At 43.6% G+C, this 21138-nt stretch overlaps 1 protein-coding gene across 1 annotated transcript in view; it reads right to left on the reverse strand.

Annotated features, from left to right (window-relative positions):
* Window positions 1–21138, reverse strand: part of ITGA9 (integrin subunit alpha 9) — a 351429-nt gene that overhangs the window by 33994 nt on the left and 296297 nt on the right. Inside the window, exons 24-26 of the mRNA XM_043975289.1 lie at window positions 11140–11265; window positions 8596–8715; window positions 3820–3921 (exon numbers count right to left, since the gene is read on the reverse strand). Of these exons, the coding sequence (XP_043831224.1) occupies window positions 3820–3921; window positions 8596–8715; window positions 11140–11265 (348 nt within the window). The remainder of the gene's footprint in view (window positions 1–3819; window positions 3922–8595; window positions 8716–11139; window positions 11266–21138) is intronic.

A 21138-nucleotide genomic window follows, 5' to 3' on the forward strand; every position in this document is an offset into this window, starting at 1 on the left:
GGGGGGAGGGTCCCCATACCCCGTTATCACTCTGGGGAAATCTCTGGACCCCTCCTTAGAATAATGTGTTTAAATGTAGAAAATACAACATGCAGGATTACACATGAAAGTGCAATGAAATGCAGTTATCATGTACATTTTCCTTTGTGCCTGACCTGTGACAGAGCATTCTGAGCTAGCATTGGTCTGATCAGCCATAGTCGGACACATATAGCTGGATTCTAACAGAGTGATGTCATTTGGGTCCTCTTCAAGAACAAAGAACAACAACCAGCCAGCAACCATCAAGACCCTAAGTAAAGACCACTTGCTCTAGAGCAATGAGAGGGAAAGTGACTTGCCCAGAGTTACATAGCCAGTATGTGGCCAAGCTAGGACCTGGCTCAGGGTCATACTGGTTTTGATGGTGGCTCCTCTGTCCACTCTGCCAAACTGGCCCTCGGCCTGACACATGGGAAGCAAAGAAGAGAGGCTTGTTAAGTTACTGCCCAGTCTTTCAAGAGGAGGCTTTTAAAGGGCTTACCCCAAAAGCTAGCTGTGAAAAGTTATACACAATCATCTTTGGTGGTTGTTTGCCATCTCAGAAGGGGCCACCAGCTAGAACGTTGATGATTTTTTTAAAAAAATTGTTCATTTGTAGCTTTTGCCCTTTCCTTCCCACGCAGACTCCCCGACTGGCTAAAAGTGCATCCTGCCAAGGACCATCCCAAATAAAGCCCCCGTCTGACATCTTGAGAAACTGAACCTAATTTAAACACTGTGGCAGCGGTCTCCTGTAGGAAATCTCCCCCACAATTTATGTTTCTCTGGAAATCCGGCCTTCACGGTAATCAGACAGAGCTTGTTTGTGGCAGAAGAACATGTCTCCCCTCCCACTCCCACCCTCCACCCACCTTCCACCCCCACTCTGGGACCATATTTCTTCTCTCAGTCAGGAAATCAGATTCAAGATCTTTGGCTTGGCCTCCAGATACAAATGGCAGGCTATGAAGGGGGGAGGGGGCTGGTCCTCAGACTCCTGAATCATCATTGGGGACAGAGATCTGCCACGAGGAATTATGAAAGCAGCAAGGGCAAATGCACCCAATCTGCTACAGTAATAAAAGAAGGAATATGTGGCATTTGGAGAAGAGGAAGGAGGAGGAAGAAAGTGAAGACAAAGAGGAAGAAAAGGAAGAAGAGGAAGAGAAGGAGAAAGGAAGGAGAGAAAGAAAAGGAAGAGGATGAAGAAGAAAAAAAAGGAAAATAGCAGGAAGAGGAATAAAGAAAGAAGATGATAATGAAAAGAAGGTCCTTCCACCAACGCAGTGAGTTTCATAACTTGTAGTTTTCCGGTTCCTGGGGCACTGAGGAGTTTAGTGACTTGACTCGACCATGATCACAATGCCAGCATGTCAGGTGTGGGGTGTGAACCCCGGTCTTCCTGATGACATGGCAGGTTCTCTGATGTTCATGCTTGTGCGCTCTCTCTCTCTCTCTCTCTCTCTCTCGCTCTCTCTCTCTTTCTCTCTCTGTCTCTCTCTCTCTTTCTCTCTCTCTCTCTGTCTCTCTGTCTCTCTCTCTCTTTCTCTCTCTCTCTGTGTCTCTCTCTCTGTCTGTCTCTCTCTCTCTCTTTCTCTCTCTCTGTCTCTCTCTCTCTCTGTCTCTCTCTGTCTCTCTCTCTGTCTCTCTCCTTCCTCCCTTCTTCCTTCCCTCCCTCCCTGCTCTTACTCAATAATAACAGTAACAACAATCTCAAGGCTTGAAAAGTTCTTCTTATATATTATCCCCCCTGATTCTCTCAAGCACTCTGAAAGGTAAAGTCAAATGGAAATGAGGCTTTTCCTTTGGCAGATAATGAGAGGCCAGGCCAGAACTTCACAGCTAGTAAGGAAGTGCTTGAGGTGGGATTCAAAGTCAGGCCTTTCTGACCCCAGACTCACTGCTCTAGCCACTGCACCACATAATCACTCATGCGCAGACAAGTCCAAAATCGATGCTGCTAAGTCACAGAAACAGCCAAATGAAGCCAGTCATTCATATTTCTAATGAAGGAAAGATCGGATATGGTATTTCCACCTATGAAAGTTAAGCTTAAATCACAGGAACTTCTCATTTTTCATTCAATTAAATGAGTATTTCTAAAGTACCTACTGCGTGTGAAGCATTGGTTAAGTAATACGCTCAGAATCCCACAGCTCATAAGTGTCAGAAGTGGGATTGGAGCCGAGGACTTCCTGAACCCAAATCCAAGCATCCTCTCTTCTCTAGTCCAGAGGCATCACACTCATGGCCTACAGTGACAAGTGCCAGGAAAACTTCCCAGTGGATAAGGACCAGATTGACATATAACTGAGTGATGCTTAACAAAATAAATAAAAATATAATACAACCTATATAATGTCAACTTAAGATTTCCTAAGGCCATATGGTGCAGCCTGAAGCAGAGATCTGTTTCTATTTGAAGCTGATATTACTGGTCCCCACAATTCTGTCTCCAAAGCAATTCCTCCATTGCTTGGCATTGCTACCTCCCAAAGCTAAAACAGGAAGGAACCCCGGAGTCCACCAAGACCAAGATCCTCATTTTACAGATGGGGAAACTGAGGACTCCAGAGAGGAAGTGACTTGTCCAAGGGCATACGAAAGGGCCTAAATCAAGGGCTGAAAGGGGCTTCAGAGGCAGTTTGGTCCAACTTCTCATTTCATTGCTGAGGAAGCTGAGGACAAGGGAGGGCAGATGATCTACCCAAGGTCACACAGGTGGGAAGTGGCCAAAATGGGATTCTGTTTAAGGTGCATTTTGGCCACCATATCATGCAGTTCACATCCAAGAAAACTGTTCCTTGGCTTGTTCATTCAAATTGTCTGAAATAGTCAGTAATCACTCACATCTATGTACTGCTTTCAGGTCGACAGAGGATTTTCCTTCCAACCACATGAAGGGAAGTCATTCAAACTTATAGGACTTCCATTTGTGCAAGCTAAAAAACCCCTGCTATGGAACAGATAGCTCCACCTTGGGCTGAGTGTGTCCAGAGAGGTCAGCATCAGGGAACAGCTTTGACCTCTGCATCCTGCCCCTGACACTTACTACCTGTGTGACCTGTGTAAGACACTTCTTCTGCCTGACACACAGTCTCCTCAACCAGGAAATGAAGGGGTTGGTCTACATGGCTTCCAACTTTTCTTGCAGCCTAGTATATGATCCCATGATCTATTTAAGGGATTTCTAATTTTGCCAAGGTTCTCAGTCTGTGGATACCAAACAAGGACTGGCCTTGACCTTCTGAGAACTGAACAGCATTGAAACCCCCAGACCAGACTTCCCTTCCAGACTCTCTCACACCCACACACCATCACAGGCTTCTTTCAGCCCTGAAACCCAAACAGTCTCATGCCAAACATGATTGCTAAAGAACAAGGAGGAGGGACTCTCAGAGAAGTATCCGGGGCTTGGCTACTTGGACGTGACCTCTCCAAGTTGTTAAAACAATGAGTTCTAAAATACACGAGTGATGGGGTTTGGGAGCTAAGCCCTGGTTTCAGAAAACAGACTGAGTTGGATAAACATACTTCTGGGCCTTGCAGTGGAAACTAAACCCTGGCAAGGGCACTTGACTCCCTCTGGTGTATACAGGGCTTCAAGATGATGTCCTTGACAACAGTGGTGGCCACAGAGTTACTTCAAGATGGCCCCAGGCTGGAGACCAATGGCAGCCAGCAGTTGCTGAATAGGCTACATCTTGACTCAGCTGCTCATTGGGACTACTATCCGCCTCCTGACATATACCAGACCACTTGACCAACTGACAGAGGGGACGGGGCTTATTGGCTCACCGAGATCTCTTCTGGGTTCCCATTGGCTACTTCCACCACCCGGAGAGTGGCATCCGCTTTCACTTTGGCTCGGGTCACAAATTGAATGACTGATGAGCTATCCTGAGAGGAAAAGAAAACACCACAGAGACAGTTAAGATATCTTTCCCCCCATTCATAGCTAGGCATATTATTGCAAGCAGAAGAGGCCTTCAGGGATCATCTACTGACTCCTGTCCAGGAGTGAGAGGCTCTTCTATGACACAGAAGGACAAATATGAACTGTGAGGTGAGTTTCCCCAGGAAAACAACATCACTGCAAGGACTATAAATCTTGTCAGTTGAGAAGCATTTATTAAGTACCTACTAAGTCCTAGGCATTGTGCTAAGCCCTTGAGAAACAAAGAAAGGCAAAAACAAAAAACCCCAGTGCCTGCTCTCAATGAACTCACAATCTAATGACTTATGGGGGAGGTCACATGTAAACAACTCTGTTCAAACAAGATAGAAACAGGACAAACTAGAGACCATCAGCAGAGGGGAGGCACTAAGGGGAACATTAAGGGGACGTGGGGAAAGGCTTCTTAGAGAAGGGATAATTTTTAGCAGGGACTTGAAGGAGATGGAGATGGAAGGGAGGGAATTTGAAGCATGAGGAGTAGCCAGTGAAAATACTCGGGATTGGGAGATGAAGAGTATTGTGTAGGGAACAGCAAGGAGGCCGGCATTGCAGAATCACAAAATGCATGGAGGGGGTAAGGTTTTAGAAGAGGAGAATGGTAAGAAAGGGCCTGGTAATGAAGGGCTTTGAATGACAGAGGATTTTTATATTTGCTCCTGGAGGTGATAGAGAGCCATTGAAGTTTATTGAACAGTGGTCAGACCTGTACTTTAGAAAGATCAATTTGACACCTCAGTGGAGGATGCACTGGAGTGGGGAGAGACTTGAGGCAGGCAGACCCACCAGCAGCTATTGAAATAGCCTGGGCATGAGGTGATGAGGGCCTGGACTTGGGTGGGGACAGAGAAGAATGGGGGCATATACCCAAGAGATGTTGTAAATGGAGAGAACAACGATGAACACTAGAATTATACTACCCAAACTTAGACATGGAAAAGAGGTAAGAAAAATGAACTTCTCTCCCTTCTTTGTGGTCTATGGTGTGAGACTATGGATGAAGAATATTGCACATATGGTCTGATACAGTCGATGTGTTGGTTGGTTTTCCTGACTTGCTTTTTCCTTCTTTCTTTTTTATTCTTGGTTACAAAAAAAATAGCTCATTCTGTAGGCAAATGGGGGGATGGATGAATTCATAAATGAGGCGACTTAAAGAATCACTCCTATTACACTCCCCAACCCTACCCCAGGCTGATCCAATATCTTCCTCTAGCCTTGAAGATTTCCAATTTCCAGCAATGTACCACCATAGGGGGCAGGCAGCCCTTTGGCTGTGAGACAGCTCTGACTATTGGTATGGGGAGCTTCCATTCCTTCTTCTGTGAAGAACTTCCCTCTAGGAACTTGAAGATGGATGTTGTGTCCCTATTGAGTCTTCTCACCATTCCTTTATGGAATACTTCTGTGTATACCCACAATTGGGGAGAACTTAACCATCTCAAGTTCTGTGTTTAAACCTTCTTCCTCTTGCCAAAGTGACTGCAGGCACAGGCTGGTGGGATAAAAGAGTGGCTTGAATTATACGTTTGGGGTGTGTGTGTGTGTGTGTGTGTGTGTGTGAGTGGTGTGTATGAGACAGAGAAACAGAGACAGAAAGAGACAGACAGAGAGGATGGAGGGGAGAAAGAGGAAGCAAGGAAAAGAGGGACACAGAAGGGGAAGGGAGGGAGGGAAGGAGAAAGGGAGGGGGAAAGAGAGAGAGAGAGAGAGGAGGAGAGGAGGGGAGGGGAGGGGAGGGGAGAGAAGAGAGAAGCACCCAGGGAATTGTCCACCAGCAGCCTTACTACCCATGTGACCTTTAGCAAGTCATTTAGTGTATCTGGGTCTCTGTTAATTCATCTGAGAAAAGAGAGAACTGGATCAGATGGTCCTTTCCAGCATTAAATATAACAACAGTGCCCACCAGCTGCCACAAAGTCCCCACTGCTATTCTGCCTTACCACACATCTCCCCCTCCTTGTTCCCCATGTCTTCCCATTCCCAAGGCTGCCCAATGTGCTTCCAGCCAGTGAGACAGACTGTCCTTGGTTAATGCCCTATCCTCAAGTGAATCTGCTCCAGGTGCCAGAATCCCTACTTATGGCTCTGGGAGGCTCTGCTAGGACCCAAGTTCGTCCTTGCAAAGTCAAACAGTAACACAACCTGAGGATCCGTGGGCTTTCCAGAAGGCATCTGGAGGCAGTGTGGTGTAGACAGATGCTGGGTTTAGAGCAGAGACCTTAGGTTCAAACCTTGGCTCTGCTCCTTTAATTCCTGATCCCCTCAGGGGCCTCACCTGTACAAGGAGGGGGTTGGCTAATGGCTTCTGAGGTTCCTTCCAGCCTTCGATCTATAAATCTCTCCCCTAATCACCCATCCTTGGCCTGTTTTTAGAATAATGACATCTTGCCAAGGCCCACTTTACCTAGGGTCAGATCCTCCTCTTGGTAATTACACAGTGCAATATTGGCAAGGCCCTGGCTCCCAGCCCAAGATGCACCAGACAATTCCAGGTCTCCAGGGTTGAGTCCAACCCAGCCCAGAGCTGCCTTGTTTGTCTCAGCAGCAGTCAGACAACAGAGAACTGCAAGCATTACAGTCAATTGGGGGCCAGGCAGGGTGAAGTTCCCATCTCCAAGACAGGCTTCCACATCATCTCCATTTCTAACTTGAACCATCTCCTCCACTGTTTAAGCCTCACTCTAACCATTTTCTATCTATCCTAATTCCCTATGCCCAAAACAACCAAACACTTTCATGCACAGCCATTAAATCTTCCCTTATAATATTTACTCAAACCAGTTTCTTCCTACATCAAAATGGAGGTAATGAATTACACAGGAAATGTTCCAGCAGTTGGTTATGTAAACATAACCACTGGTACACCAACCGCTTTATGCAAACTAATAATCTGGTGGTTTTTTCACAGAAATTGAAGAATTAAGCATAGGCAAAGAGGAAGAAAATAATCCCTTTTTGCAGCTAATATGATGGTTTACTTAGAGAACTCTAGAGAGTCAACTAAAAGACCAATTGAAATATTAACTACTATAGCAAGGTTGTAGGCTATGAAATAAACCCACATAAATCATCACCATTTCTGTATATTACCAACAAAATATAGTCAGAAGCAATAGGGGAAATTCCATTTAAAATAATGATAGACAAAATACTGAGTCAATAGAATAAACATGACAATACTATCTAAATTGATTTACATATTTAGTGCCATGCCTATCAAACTGCCAAAGTGTTACTTTAGAAAGCTAGAAAAAATAATAATAGAATTCACCTAGAGCAATAAAAGTTTAAGAATATTAAGGAAATTCATGAAAAAGTGGAAAGGAAGGGAGTTGTGAGAATACCAGATCTCAAACTGTACTAAAAAAAACCCCATAACATTAAAGTAATTTGATACTAGATAAGAAATAAAGAGGTCAAATAGTAGAACAGGTTAGGTATACAACAAACAAATGGGCACAGTAGCCTAGTGTTGGATAAACTCAGAGATCTTAGCTATGGGGGAAGAGCTCACTACTGAACAACAGCAACAACAGCAACAACAGCAACAAAACTGTTGGGAAAACTGGAAAGCAATTTAGCCGAAATTAGGCATAGACCAACATTCACACATTATACCAAGACAGACTCCAAATAGGTAAATGATTTAGACATGAAAGGTATCAACATATACAAGTTAGAGGAGCAGAGAAGAAATTATCTGTCAGTTCTATGGATAAGGGAAGAGTTTATGAGCAAACAAGAGGTAGAAAAGTTCACAGGTGGTAAAATGGAGAGAGAGTGAGAGAAAGAGCAAGAGAATGAGAGAGAGAGAGAGAGAGAGAGAGAGAGAGAGAGAGAGAGAATTTGAATAATTTTGCACAAACAAAACCCACCAGCCATGTTAATAAAACGATTAAATTACCCAGATACCATGCCTCTCCTATTATTAATGATAACAAAAGAAAATTAAATATTTTTAAAGTGGCTTTAAGTTCAAAAAACACAAAGTCTCCTAGGCACTGGGCATAGTGCAAAGTGCTCACAATCCAGTGAGAAATCACACCCGTCCCTGAGCCCTAGGAGTTTCTCCTAAGTGAAACAAAGGGCATGTACATAGATAAGTAAGTGAAAACTAACTTCAGGACGCGGGGACCTCACCATTTGGGAGGGAACGAGAAAGGTTCCATGCAGGAGGTTGCACTTGAGATGAGCCCTGAAGGAGTGTGGGTGTCTAATAGGAATGAGAAGAGGGTGCATCCCAGGCAAGGAGGACAATGTGCAGCAGGAGATGGACTACTGGATCTCGGGAGCAGCCAGCAGACCAATTAGGCTGGCACACAGTGGGGAAGAGGATGTGCATTGAGGCTGGAAATGTGGGGCCAAAGGGTGGTGACAGTATTGTCACCAATGTGACTCTCGGTGACTTTCCTGTTCACTTTGCCAAGACCAGGGCTATTGAGAGGAGTAATAGCTAAGGCTGGACAGGCACTCTTTAAGTTTTCCTTGTATCGCTAGCACCTAGGACAGTGCCGGTCCCTTAAAACAGGCTTGTCAATGGCCAGATGGATCAGGGACCCAAGCCTAAGGGGAAAGTGGATCAGTGAAGCTGGAGGGTCTGGAGCCGGCTTCCTCACCTTCTTCAGTATCTCCGTGTTCAGGAGCATGTAGAGGTCAATACTGCGGCTCTCCTCTTTGGCCAGCACACTCAGGTTGCACTGGATGCTGAGGCAGGGAGTACCAGCTCTGTTACAGTCCTGAGAGGAAGAGAGAAAGCTGTCACCTGGGGGCAGGAACAGAGGGGGATATTTGCCTTCATTGGCCTGGGCTCCAGTGGAGTCAGGGATGGGGTGATAATGGCCTTGGAGGAAGGAAGAATCGGATTTAGATCCTGCCCATCATTTGCTAGCTAGGTGACCCAGGACAAATCACTTAATCTCTCTCAGCCTCAGTTTCCTCACCTGAAAAATGAGATTAACAACACCTGCACTACCTTGGAAATTATGGCTTTATCTCTGTAAATACTAGAGAAATGTGAACTTCCATCATCACTCATCCACTAGGACTGGTGTTTCCCCAGAGTTCTATCAAGAGAGCCTATATTATGACAGGTCTTGTTAAGCTAGAAAGGATGGAAGCTGGGCCTGTCCTACACTATCTGGCTGGATTCAAACAAGGTTCCTGGATACGGGTTCCATTGTCAAAGTCTTGGTTATTAATACTTCTGAATCAGAATTCAAAAAGATGACAGGAGGCTGGAACAATGGGCTGAATATAATGAGATGCAATTTAATAGGGAGAAATGTCAAGTCAAACTCAAAAAAAAAAATCAAATGTGAAATGAAAGTCTGGGGAAGTTTGGCAAAACAACACATGGAAAATAAAAAAACAAAATTCCTAGAGTGAGTTTTTTGTTTTGTTTTGGGTTCTTTTGTTTTTTGGGTCTGCTCCTATGTGATTTCATCGAGGTAGAAAATCCCTAGTCCAGACAACTTCCTCTAGTAATACAGATCAGTACTTGTGTTGTAACTTAACGTCTTGGACAATCATCCAGGCACTGAGAGGTTAATGCACTTGCCCAGTGTCACAGAGTCAGACCTTGGACTCAGCTCTTCTTGACCCCAAGGTTACTGCCTCTCTCCACCATGGCCCACACCTATAGGCTACAGACCTACTACGAATCACTATGTGATATGGCTGCTATGAGACATAGCACAATTTCAGGATGAATTTTGAGAACCACAGGGCTCAGGATAGGGAGGGAGGGTAGTCTTTTTGTCATATGTCCAGCACACAATGCATATGAATTGCTGGGTTCAGTTTGGGGACAGCACCTTGGTACTGATGTACCAATACAACCTTTGTCTTCACATAATTCTTTGCAGTGATTTGAAGCCTCCCTAAAATTCGGCAAAACATAGCTTGAGAAATACTCATCTCAGCCAAACTCTTGCTGTACAGATGAAGAAACTGAGGCTGGAGAGCTTAAGTGAATCCCCCAGGGTCACAGAGACAATAAGACTCTCCAGGTCACCTCAGTGTCAGGGAAGAGCTCAGGCAGTTGGGAGAAATAGGCTCACTGGCTTTTCCAATCTGAACATTTCATATATTTTTAAAAGGAACATGTTTCCATTTGTGTATACTTTCTTTATGCTTATTAGTTTTGTGCTCAGTCTCTCTACTGCTTTTATCATCACGGCTCCACGCCAGATAATTTAAATCCGCAAGGCCTGTTTCTAAACTACGAAAGTGATAGGGCTAAGAAGTTATTTGATTTTTGCCCAAGGAAACAAAATGAATAGCTGGCAAAAACTCTGGATTCCAAGGCATAACTTCGGTAGAGAAACAATATGAATTCTGGGAATGAGAAGAAAGACGTGATTTGAGTGGGATTCGTGACTGGGGCCAAGACCAAATTTTCAACCAGCTTTACTTCGGATGCTCCATTCAGTTAGTCCTCAATTACACTGACATTATCCAGTATCAAACAGTTTTAAGACTTTGTAGAATAATGTGAAACTAGGGATTGATCAGTTGCACTATGTAAACAAGGGCACTTTTGCCTGGAGGACTGGGAATGGGGATATTTGAACTTCTGTTATAGAATGGATGAAAATAGGGAATATGCATTGGTTTAGGGCCTGGAGTGGACTGGGAAACAAGTTAAGGAGAGGGAATGATACCAAGGGAAATCTGGAGAATGTACAAATTTAAAAGATCAATAAAAATCAATGAAAATTTGGTTTTTTCAAAAAGGGAAGTGAGCAATTTTCCATAGGAAGAAGAAATATTAGAAAAGGAAAAAGTGGCTTTGGGGATTCTTTTCTAGTCGGTCACCAATATTTTATGTCCAATTTTGATTAAGGCTGGAATTAAGTTGTAAAAAGCATTCCTTGTTTCTGTCTGGTGTGTTCAAAGGATTATTGGCTCTCTGGAGCCATGAGATTTCTTGAATCTAAATAAAGTGCTTCAACTTAAGGCTCATACTGACAAATATGATTTGTCCATAATCCTTAAATCCTTGTTATTCAATTGCTGCAAAGGTTGATTTGGGAATAACACCCAGACATACACATTCCTACATCTTCATCCAGAAGATGGGTCTTTTCTCTTTGAAATCCTTTCCTCAGGAGAGCCATGGAAGGAATGCCCACTCACACTAGTGAGCCCCACAGCCTTACCAGTACTTTTCGGCCAGACTTGGTGAAAAATGCAAATATTGTGTGAAAGATGTTTTCCTGCTCTTGAGGGATAATGCATTGGGCTGGATTCTTTTGGAAAGAGCAGTTTCCTTTCTCTTGGCCAACCTGAAAAGAAAAGAAAAAAAAAACACATCAAGACCTTAGGAGAAGAGGGGGCTACAAACACTAACCATTCCTTGGGTAGTTGAGGAACCAACCAGCTATGCTTAGTCAGAGCCATTGGTTGAGAGCCATAGAGAGAACATAGGAGGCAGTCAGCAGGGGCCACGTGTTATGCTAACCATCCTTCTACAATGCTTTGGACTCCAAGAAAGTCCATGTGCCTATAACCTATCCTGAGCCAGTTCACAATTATTCTTGGCAAGAATGCATGGTGTGGATGATTGGAATTCACAGATAAACCACACCATCCTCCCCCTTCTTGAAATCTTTCATTGTAAGCTTCTAAAAGATGGTCTGGCATGAATTTCAACTTTTTCTTCCCCCTGCTCCTTCTTCCAGTGGAGATGGAAATAGTCAAATCATAGTGCAGAAGGTGGCAGAGAATCAAAGAGAATTGAAAACTAGTCCCTGAATAATCAAGAGAGAACAGCAATCAGCAATAACATTGGGAAAATCTGAAATAACATTCATTTACCCCTTTAAAATTTGCAAAGCATATTACAATAACTGGGATGAGCCAAAGGGGCCTGTTGACACTCCAATTTCCATCCCTGATTGTTTGTCAGTTTGAACCAAGCTCTTCAGCCTTTTGCTAATCATTATTGCTTATCATTAAAGCATGTGTTTGAATTCCCATCCATATATTTAAATTTTTTATTTGTAGCAAAGACAATCAGTTCTTGCCATAAATCTGTTGATCCTTTTGTACAAAAGGAGCTTTCTACCTTCAGTCAGTATTTTGGAATGAGAACCCTTCTAGCTTCAGCTAACAGTGCTGATCTTTCACAGAACAGCTACAAATAGGATCCTCATTACAAATATATGAAATTGCTGCCTTTTCAGCTTCTACCACAAATATACAAATCATTGATGGGGAAAAAATAGACTGAAACAAAATACATTGAAAATGCAGGGAGCAGCTAGGTGGCATAGTGGATAAAGCACCAGCCCTGGATTCAGGAGGATCTGAGTTCAAATCCAGCCTCAGACACTTGACACTTACTAGCTGTGTGACCCTGGGCAAGTCACTTAACCCTCAATGCCCCACACAGGAAAAAAATACCTGAAAATGCAAAACTACAAAGTTCTGATTTAATCTTGTCTTTCCCATCATTCCTCTTTGCAGACCATACTCTTTTCTCATCCTGGTTCTCCTAGTGGGGGCTCATTTTCTGAGCCCACTTGCCAAGTAGAACTTCTGAAGCCAAAAGGTCCTTGAGAAAAAGCTATAAAGATGACTATGAATCTTAGCTGTTGTGATTCCTAGCCTACCATGGTGACCAAATACAGGCTGGAATTAAGTGAAAAATGGGAAGAAATCAATCCTCTGATGGTTTCTGATCATCACAAAGGAAAACCAGCCAGAGGTGCACTAGCTGTTCCCTAAATTAGATTTTTGACCTTCTCTGTTATCATCCCCTTAGACCCCCATCTAGTTCAACCCTCGTGCCCTCTCACTAGCTTCTTCTAATGCCCTACTAACCCTTACTCAATCATTAGTCTCTCGACCTCCTTCATCCTCCACAATAATCCTCCTAAAGCATGTCTATAATCATGTAGCTTCCCTAAAAAAGAAACTTCAGTGGCTCCCTATTGTTTCTAGGATAGAACACCAGCTGCTCAGCTTGGCATCTAAAACCCTCTCTGACCATGCTTCACATCACTCTTACATGAATCTCCTGCGTCATGCCTTTTCATGAGGCTGCCTCCGAGTTGAAAACATGCTCCCTCCTTGGGTCTGCTTCTTGGAATCTCTAGTTTTCACTCAGGTACCAACCCCTTGGGAAAAGCCCTGCCTGGGTCCTCCAGCCATTGGTGCCTTCCTTTCCAAGACAGTTTCCATCTATTCAGTATTTAACTTGAATGTGTATGGCTGTTTGCATGGTGTCTTCCCCATTAGAAAGGAAGCCCCATGCAGGGAGGGACTGCATTCGCTTTTTCTGTGTATCCCCAGTGCCTACCACTGTGCCTGGCAGACAGCAGGTGCTTAATAAATGCTTGCTGATTGTAATAAGCAGGGGCTCTCCCCCTCCTCACACTGTCACATGGACATTTGTGTGTCACTATGTTGTGTTCCCTTCCTCAGTAGAAGGTAAGCTCGGGAAGGACAGGGCCTGAATCTCACTTGTGTCCTCATGCTCGGTGCCCGGCACGCAGTCTGACACAAAGGAGGCACTCACTCCATGCACACTTGTCAGACTGCCCTGGACCGGAGAGGGGAGGGGCAGGTGACCTTGTACCTTACTCTGAACTGCTCCTGCTCTGTCTCCGGGGGGGGGGGGGAATGACTGAAGCAGGGAAGAAGCCTTTCCAGCTCTGCTAATTGCTTTCATATGCTCTCTGGAGGAGGGATCCTAGCTACAAGTCAGCCAGCACAAAGGCCAATCAGTTGTGAATCCAGGGTGAAGAGTAGGGAATTGGGAGGTCAGCTGAGCAAGGCAGCAGCATGGTCGTCCAAAGACATTGACTGGCCCATCTGGGCCACCCTGCCCCAGATCTCTAGCCTGTCTCATGGACTGGGATAGGCTCAGAACAATGATAGGATGTGACACAGAATCCATCTCCAGTAGAATCTGGAGAAGAGATGTGGAAATTGAGTCTGTGGTGAGCAAGGAAAGCCTTGTGTGATTAGACCGGGGACTGTGGTTACATGGAAATCACTTCAGCAGGGGAAGGGCAGCATTTCACCTCCCAAGTGCAGGGTGGTCCATTTTTTTCACCAGCAAATATCTCGCAGAAGCTCAGAGCAGGAAGCAGCCCCCGAGGCCATCTTGATCAAGCATGGCCTCTGGGGTCCAGTCTAGCTCTGGGAGTCCTGTAATCAATTGTCTTGTTTATCATAGAAGCTCAGAGCTGGAAAGGGTCTTAGACACCATCCTTGGGGCAGCTAGGTGGTGCAGTGGATAGAGCACAGGCCCTGGATTCAGGAGAACCTGAGTTCAAATGCAGCCTCATACACTCGGCACTTACTAGCTGTGTGACCCTGGGCAAGTCACTTAACCCTCATTACCCCACCAAAAAAAAAAAGCAAGCCATCCTGTCCAACCCATCCAGACTTGCCTGAGAAGCCCCCATTCATGCAGCCTAGGCCTACTGACTTCCAGTAAGGGGCAATGAATGCATCACCTACTGAAGCAGTCTATTCCCCACTTGAATGGATCTGCAAATTGGGAAGCTTGTCAGGGGGAGGGGTTCCAACTTGAGGGAGAGCCTCTGAGATTTCCTGATTCTGAGATAAATGGGGCCACAGAATCATGTATAGGTCAGTCCTGTATGGTGAGTCTCCAAGTCAGAGCAGACCTCAGAGGTCATTGTCCGTTCCATTCTCCAGGACATGACAGAAAACAATAGATTCTCAGGAAGTAGAAAATAGCAATGTCCTCTTTGAGATATTTCTAACTGGTTCTGTCCTAATGACAAAAACCAATCTTGCCCAAGAGATGCTATGGGTGGAGGAGGTGGCGGCAACTCTCAAGTTGGCTACGTGAGCCTATAGGCATCCAGAGTGATCTACTGGGTAGAATAAGAGGAAGATGTAACAGCAACAATAAATGATTATAATAATGTATTATTACTGTTACACCTATCATCTATATAGTACTTTAAGGTTTATGAAGCACTTTACACATGTTATCTCATCCCAAGCCTGTGAAATAGATGCTTCTATTATCCCCATTTTGCAGATGAAAAATTGTGGTTGAGAGAAATGAAGTGACTTGATCAATCATGCAGCAAGTGTTTGAGGCAGGATTTGACCTCAGGTCTTCCTAGTTGTGAGCCTGGCTGTCCACTATGACACCTAGTTGACTCATTACAAATTATCAATCCTTTATTAGTCCTTGGGTTATATTTTACTTTGTGCATTACCAAAGTCATCTATTATACTAACAAGTGGCCATGTTTAAGAGACATTTCACCTGCCTCAGAATGTGAACAAAGGAACTCATCACCTCCACAAAGCATTCTCAGATGCCTTAGAAAGAAGGAATTTCTCCCTCCTCAGATTAGAGGAGTTAGACTGAGATGTGACCTCAGACAATTGATCTCATCACAACTTCTCAGACTCGCTCAAGTTGGAAGGGACCCTGGTGGCTGGCTCCTGATTAAGAATTTCCTCTTGATCCCTAAGATCCAGTGCTCCGATTGGTCAGAGCTTCCCAGCACTAGCCTGACCTGGATCCACTGCTCCTCTCTGGACATCTCTGTGATGCCTTCTGCATACCCTAGCCCCTACAACCCCTGGCTCCATGCCTCCAAGTAATCAAATCTGGTACCATTTCCTAGAAAGGTTGTGTCAACCAACTCCTCTATGACTCCACTCAGCATTTCTGAAAACAAAACAAAACAAAACACCCCTAACCACCACTCCTTTACATGCTATTGTCTCTTTTTAGAATGGAAATTCTTTGAGGTCAGGAACTATATTTCTCCGTTCATTTTTATTCCTAGTGCTTGGCCCAGGGCATGAAACATGATAAGTACTTGATAATGCTTTTTCATGCATTTATTCTTTGTCCAACTTCTTCTTTAGAATTTTAGAATGGGGGCAGTTAGGTGGCACAGTGGATAAAGCACTGGCCCTGGATTCAGGAGGACACGAATTCAAAACCGGCTTCAGGCATTTGACACTTACTAGCTGTGTGACCCTGGGCAAGTCACTTAACCCTCATTGCCCCATGCAGAAAAAGAAAAGAATTTTAGAACAGTAGATCCTACTTATCTCTAAACTCTTAAAAATATTGCCCCTGTAAAGTCTAGTGTGGGTGTCAGACTACGTTCAGCTTTTCTCTCAAACTTTACATGGTTTGTGCTTCAACGACCGATATCTTCTCATTGGTCAGAGTCACATCCAGAATATTGGTTCCCCACATTGTTTCCTTAAAGCTTTCAAAGACTAAAAATATCATTAAGTTAAGCAGAAATTATTGGAGTTGTTCTGCATTTGGTAGAGATCTGAGAATACAAGCAAATGTCCAGCTATGCCATAGACTCCATCACTCCTACCTCATGCCTCCACACCAGATTTGCAGTCATTTTCCTGACCTCATAAGCTATTTCCTCTTTCTGGCTAGGTGGTCTGTAGCATACTCTTGTGGGAATATTTTTTATGATCTTTCCTCCATTTTTCTTTACTCACATGCTCTCTTCCATGTCACCTGTTCTTCCCCTTGGGTTCCTGTATTTATTTATATGAGTTTGTCTTTTTACATACAATAATACTCCACCACCTCTTTTACTTATTCTGTTTTTTTTAAATAATACATATTCTTCCATTAGCTCCCAATGGTCTGACCTTTAGCCCAGTTCTCTTTCCACACCACCATATTGCCTTCAAGATAATCTCTAAGATAGCTTTCAGGTTGAAGAGTTTGGCATTCTGAGTTTACCTTCACTTAAGAATGGGATCAGCTGAACCTTTTAACATGGCTAATTAATTATCAACTACTCTCAACAACCATTTGTTGTTGCTCTTGCTCAGAAGCAAGGGAAGCAATGTTTTACGTGACTTTACTCGTTTCAAAGAACCATAGAACTGGTATTATCAAACAGCCGTATTTCCCAGGAAACTTGCCCAAGAATCTTATGGACTCTGCCCCCTGCAGCTCCGCTTTAATTAGCTTCTGTTAGCTTTCCTTATTTACTGAGTCCAAATGTTTCCCATGACACACTCTGCTCATCTTCCCTGAACTTTCATGTCTGGAAAAAGTCCATCCCTATTAGAATTTGAGAAAAGGCACAGAACCAGGCTCTGCAGATATTTACATGAATAATTACAGCTTAATCAAGAACCCATCCACATAGGATAATCCTTCCAAGGCAGCTCACAAAGGCTGCCCTCTTGCATCAAAGGTTCTGGAGTATCCAAATTAAAATGATGGACGATTCCAAACCAAGAAATGGAGGGGATGCAGGAAACTATGGGGATTTCACTGTCATAGGAAAGGGAGCAGAATGTAGAAAAGAAATTCCCTGACAAGTTAGACTTTGGCCAATTCATCAAAAATTTATTAAGTATCAAATATTGCATTATTTTGATAATACTTATTTTGTATATTTTTAAGCTGTGCATGTAGTCTTCCCTTGTAGAATATAAACTCCTGGAGCACAAGAACTGTTTCATATATATATATATATCAACAGCACCTAACACATTGTTTGGCACATACCAGGCACTTAATAAATGCATGAGCGACACCTTGTACTAGATATTGGGGAAAACACAAAGTTTAAAGAAGATACTGTCTCTCTCTGACTTCTTGAAGTTCATAGCTGAGGAAGGAGATACCACAACCCCCTCCCATATTCATACACCCATACCTACAATACTAAGTAATACGTAAAAAAATCCATAAGAAAGGTACAAATTGCTTTCAGAGAGTTGAAGGCAGAATGATCACAGTCGATTCAAATCACCTCAGTCCTTTGATTTCACAGGTTCCAAATGTGCCAAGTCCATGAGGTCATGACCCCAAAACCATTCTTCCCTCGCATTTTCTCCTGCTATCCCTAATGCCTCTCCTATCCCCACATGTTGACAAGTGAATACTGCTAGGATAAAGCCTACCTCAGGTAGAAATCTTTCATCATTCCTGAGCATCAGGGTCCCCCAAATTCTAGCATGACCTCTACAGAGGAAACTCCTCACCATATCAACACCTTACAGCCTGACTTCTGTCTCTACCACTCTACTGAGACCAGGAACATCTTATTTACTATGTCCAATGGCCTTTTTTCAGTCCTCATCCTCCTGAATCATATGGCATGGTTGACCAGCCTACTTGTTCTTAATCCTCATCCTTTGCTCACTTACTATAACATTCCTCTCTCTTACTTTTCCTCCTATCTATCTGACTCTTCTCTCTTGGTCCATCTCATCTTCCTAAATATGGAATACCCCTCAAGGTTCAGTCCTCAGCTGTCTTCTCTTCAATACTTCTACTCTCCCTGGGCAACCTCATCCACTCCAGCATCAGTGATTATCATCTCTACACATCATTATCATCTCACTCCCTTCTCTTTTCATCGCACTGCTTTTGTGATTTTTCTAGTGTGTCAAACTCAATACATCAGAAAACTAAGTTATCATCTTCCCCCAACCAATCCCCAAACACATCCCTCCTCCAAGTACCTCTAATCTTGTTGATGGCACTTCCAACCTCCCAGTCAACCAAGCTCAAACTCTGGAGTCAACTTCTCTTTTCCAACCCCCACCAAATCAATTCAGTTACCAGATCCAATGGCTCTACTTCCATAATATCTCTTGTATTTTTCCCTTTCTTTCTACTCCCACTGGCACTAGGCCAGTTAAGACTCACATCACCTCTCACATACACTCATAATCGTTTCTTAACTGATCTCCTTGTCATCATTCTCTCCTACTCCCCCACCATCCTGTCAAAATAATCTCCACAAATCACTGGCCTTACCAAGATGTTCCTTCTCCCAAAAAACCTTGAATGGTCCCTATTAGAGAAAGGACAAAATTAAAGCTTCCTAGCCAGGAATATAAGGTTCTCCACAGTCTAGCTCCCAATTATCTTCCAGCCTGATTTCCACATTTCTTCTCTTGTGTGGTCTAGGTTCTGGCCAAACTAGACTCTCATTTCTTGCTGTTCTTCATTCTTGTATACATTCTGGGCATGTCCCATGAGTAGAATGTACATATACCCTTTTCTTCTCTTTGTTTCCTAAGTCATCCTCATCCTTTGAGGTTCACCTCAGGGATCCACTCCTCCGAGACACCCTTCCTGATCTCCCCAGCTCTGTATCATCTGCCCCTACTCAAATCTTCATAAAGCCCTCTGTCACACCCTCTTCTTTTGCTCCAATACATTTTTATCATCCATGTCATATCCTCCCCATCAATAGAGCAAGAGCTTTCACCATTTTTCTGTTTTCTATTCCATGTCCCTCATGTCAATCAACAAGCAATTATTAAGCATTTATTCTATACCAGGCACCCTGCTAAGTACTAGAGTTACAAAGAAAGGCAAAAACACAGTCCATGCCATCAAAGATCTCAAAGCGTAATGGGGTGACAACATGCAAATAACTAGGCACATAAAAAGCTATAACTATACACAAAGTAGATGAAAGGCAACCTCAGAGTGAAGGCAGTGGAGAGAAAGAGACTGGAAATGGTATCCTACAGAAGGTGGAATTTCAGCTGGAGCCTTGAAATAATCCAGAGAAGCCAGATGGAGAACATGAGGAGAAAGAACATTCCAGAAATTGGAGCCAGACAATCAAAAGGCACTGAGTCAGGACATGCAGTTACCTGTGCATACAACAGCACATGGGTCAGGGTGGCTGAATCATAGAGTACATGGAAAGGACAAAGGTGTACTAAGACTGGAAAGCACAACACTTTGCACATAGTAGGTGCTAAATCAATATTGAATTGAATCACAAAGAATAAGTCCAGCGTATAGATAGGGAATTGGGAGAAGAGAGTCTATAGGCACACGACTGTTTTTTTTCCCAGCTAACCTTATCTGCCATAAATTTGTTTTGTGATGTGACCTTATCTGTTGCTACAGTAAAGATAGGTCCACAATGGAAAAAATCAAACAGATGACAAGCATTCCTTATCTAGATGATAGCTGGCAGGTGAATGAGTAGCCCATCCAACATGTCTATCGTATGTATATCCATACCAGGGGATGCAACGGAACCATGCCCAAGCCACAGTGGAGCAGGAGGTGAAAGTCAGGCTGGCTCCTTAAGGGGGCATCAGTTTTCAGTAATCCCAAAATGCCCACTCCAACGAGAAGCCATTTTTAACACCATTAATCATTCTGCTGGTGATGCAGCTGTAAGTTACAGTCACTCATAATCTTGGAAGATTCCAACTTCCAAGTAAACCAAAGGTTAGATAATAGAAAGATATCTCAGATTCTGTCAGTGTGGAAAACCCCCGTGGGCAATCTCCTTCCACCAAAACTGAAAGCAACCCAGCTATCTCTTAGACTAAATTTTTGAGAATTGTTTAATCCATCTTTGAGGGGGATTAAGTAACTTGTCAAGAATCATGCTACTAGTGTCAAAAGAAAGATGTGAAGCCAAGTCTTATTGGGTTCAAGCCTAATTCTATTGATGCTTCACAAGAAGAGAAAGGAAGAAGAAAAGAGGAGGAGGAGAAGGAAGGAGAGGAAAAGAACTTGGGTTCAGATGCTCCCTCTGTAGTTACCAGCTATGAGATCTTTTGTAGGTTGACTAATTCTATCTGCCTCAGTTTCCTCATCTATAAAAACAAGATGATAATATCTGTAGTGCCAACCTCACTGGGTTGTTGTGAGACTCAAAGTAGATGGATGGATGGATGGACGGACAGACAGACAGATAGATACACAGTGTATACACACACACAAATGTATATGCCTTTATTCGACCTGTGATTGTCATGATATAGGGAGCTCCTAGTGAAGAAGACCCCTCTCCCAATTCAGGGCAACACCTTCTCTGCAACTTCTAATCTTACAGAGTCTCCTGGGTACACTGAATGGCTGAAGGACTTGGCTAGGTTTACAATGCCAGAATGTGTCAGAGTCAGGTTTTGAACCCAAGTCCTCCTAACTCCAAGGCCAGCTTTCTCTCCACTGTGCCCTCTTGCCTCCCTTTGAATAATAATACCTCCTATTCCTCTACTGATTTAAAGTTTACAAAGCACTTTACGAACATCTCTTTTGACCCTTATAACAACCACACGAGATAGATACTGCAGGTATTATTATTTCCCTGTTTATGAATGAAGAAACTGAGGCTAAGAGATATACAACTTGTCCATGAACATACAGTCAGTGAGGGTCAGAGGCC

The sequence above is a fragment of the Dromiciops gliroides genome, chromosome 1 (genome assembly GCF_019393635.1).
Source record: "Dromiciops gliroides isolate mDroGli1 chromosome 1, mDroGli1.pri, whole genome shotgun sequence".
NCBI lineage: Eukaryota > Metazoa > Chordata > Mammalia > Microbiotheria > Microbiotheriidae > Dromiciops > Dromiciops gliroides.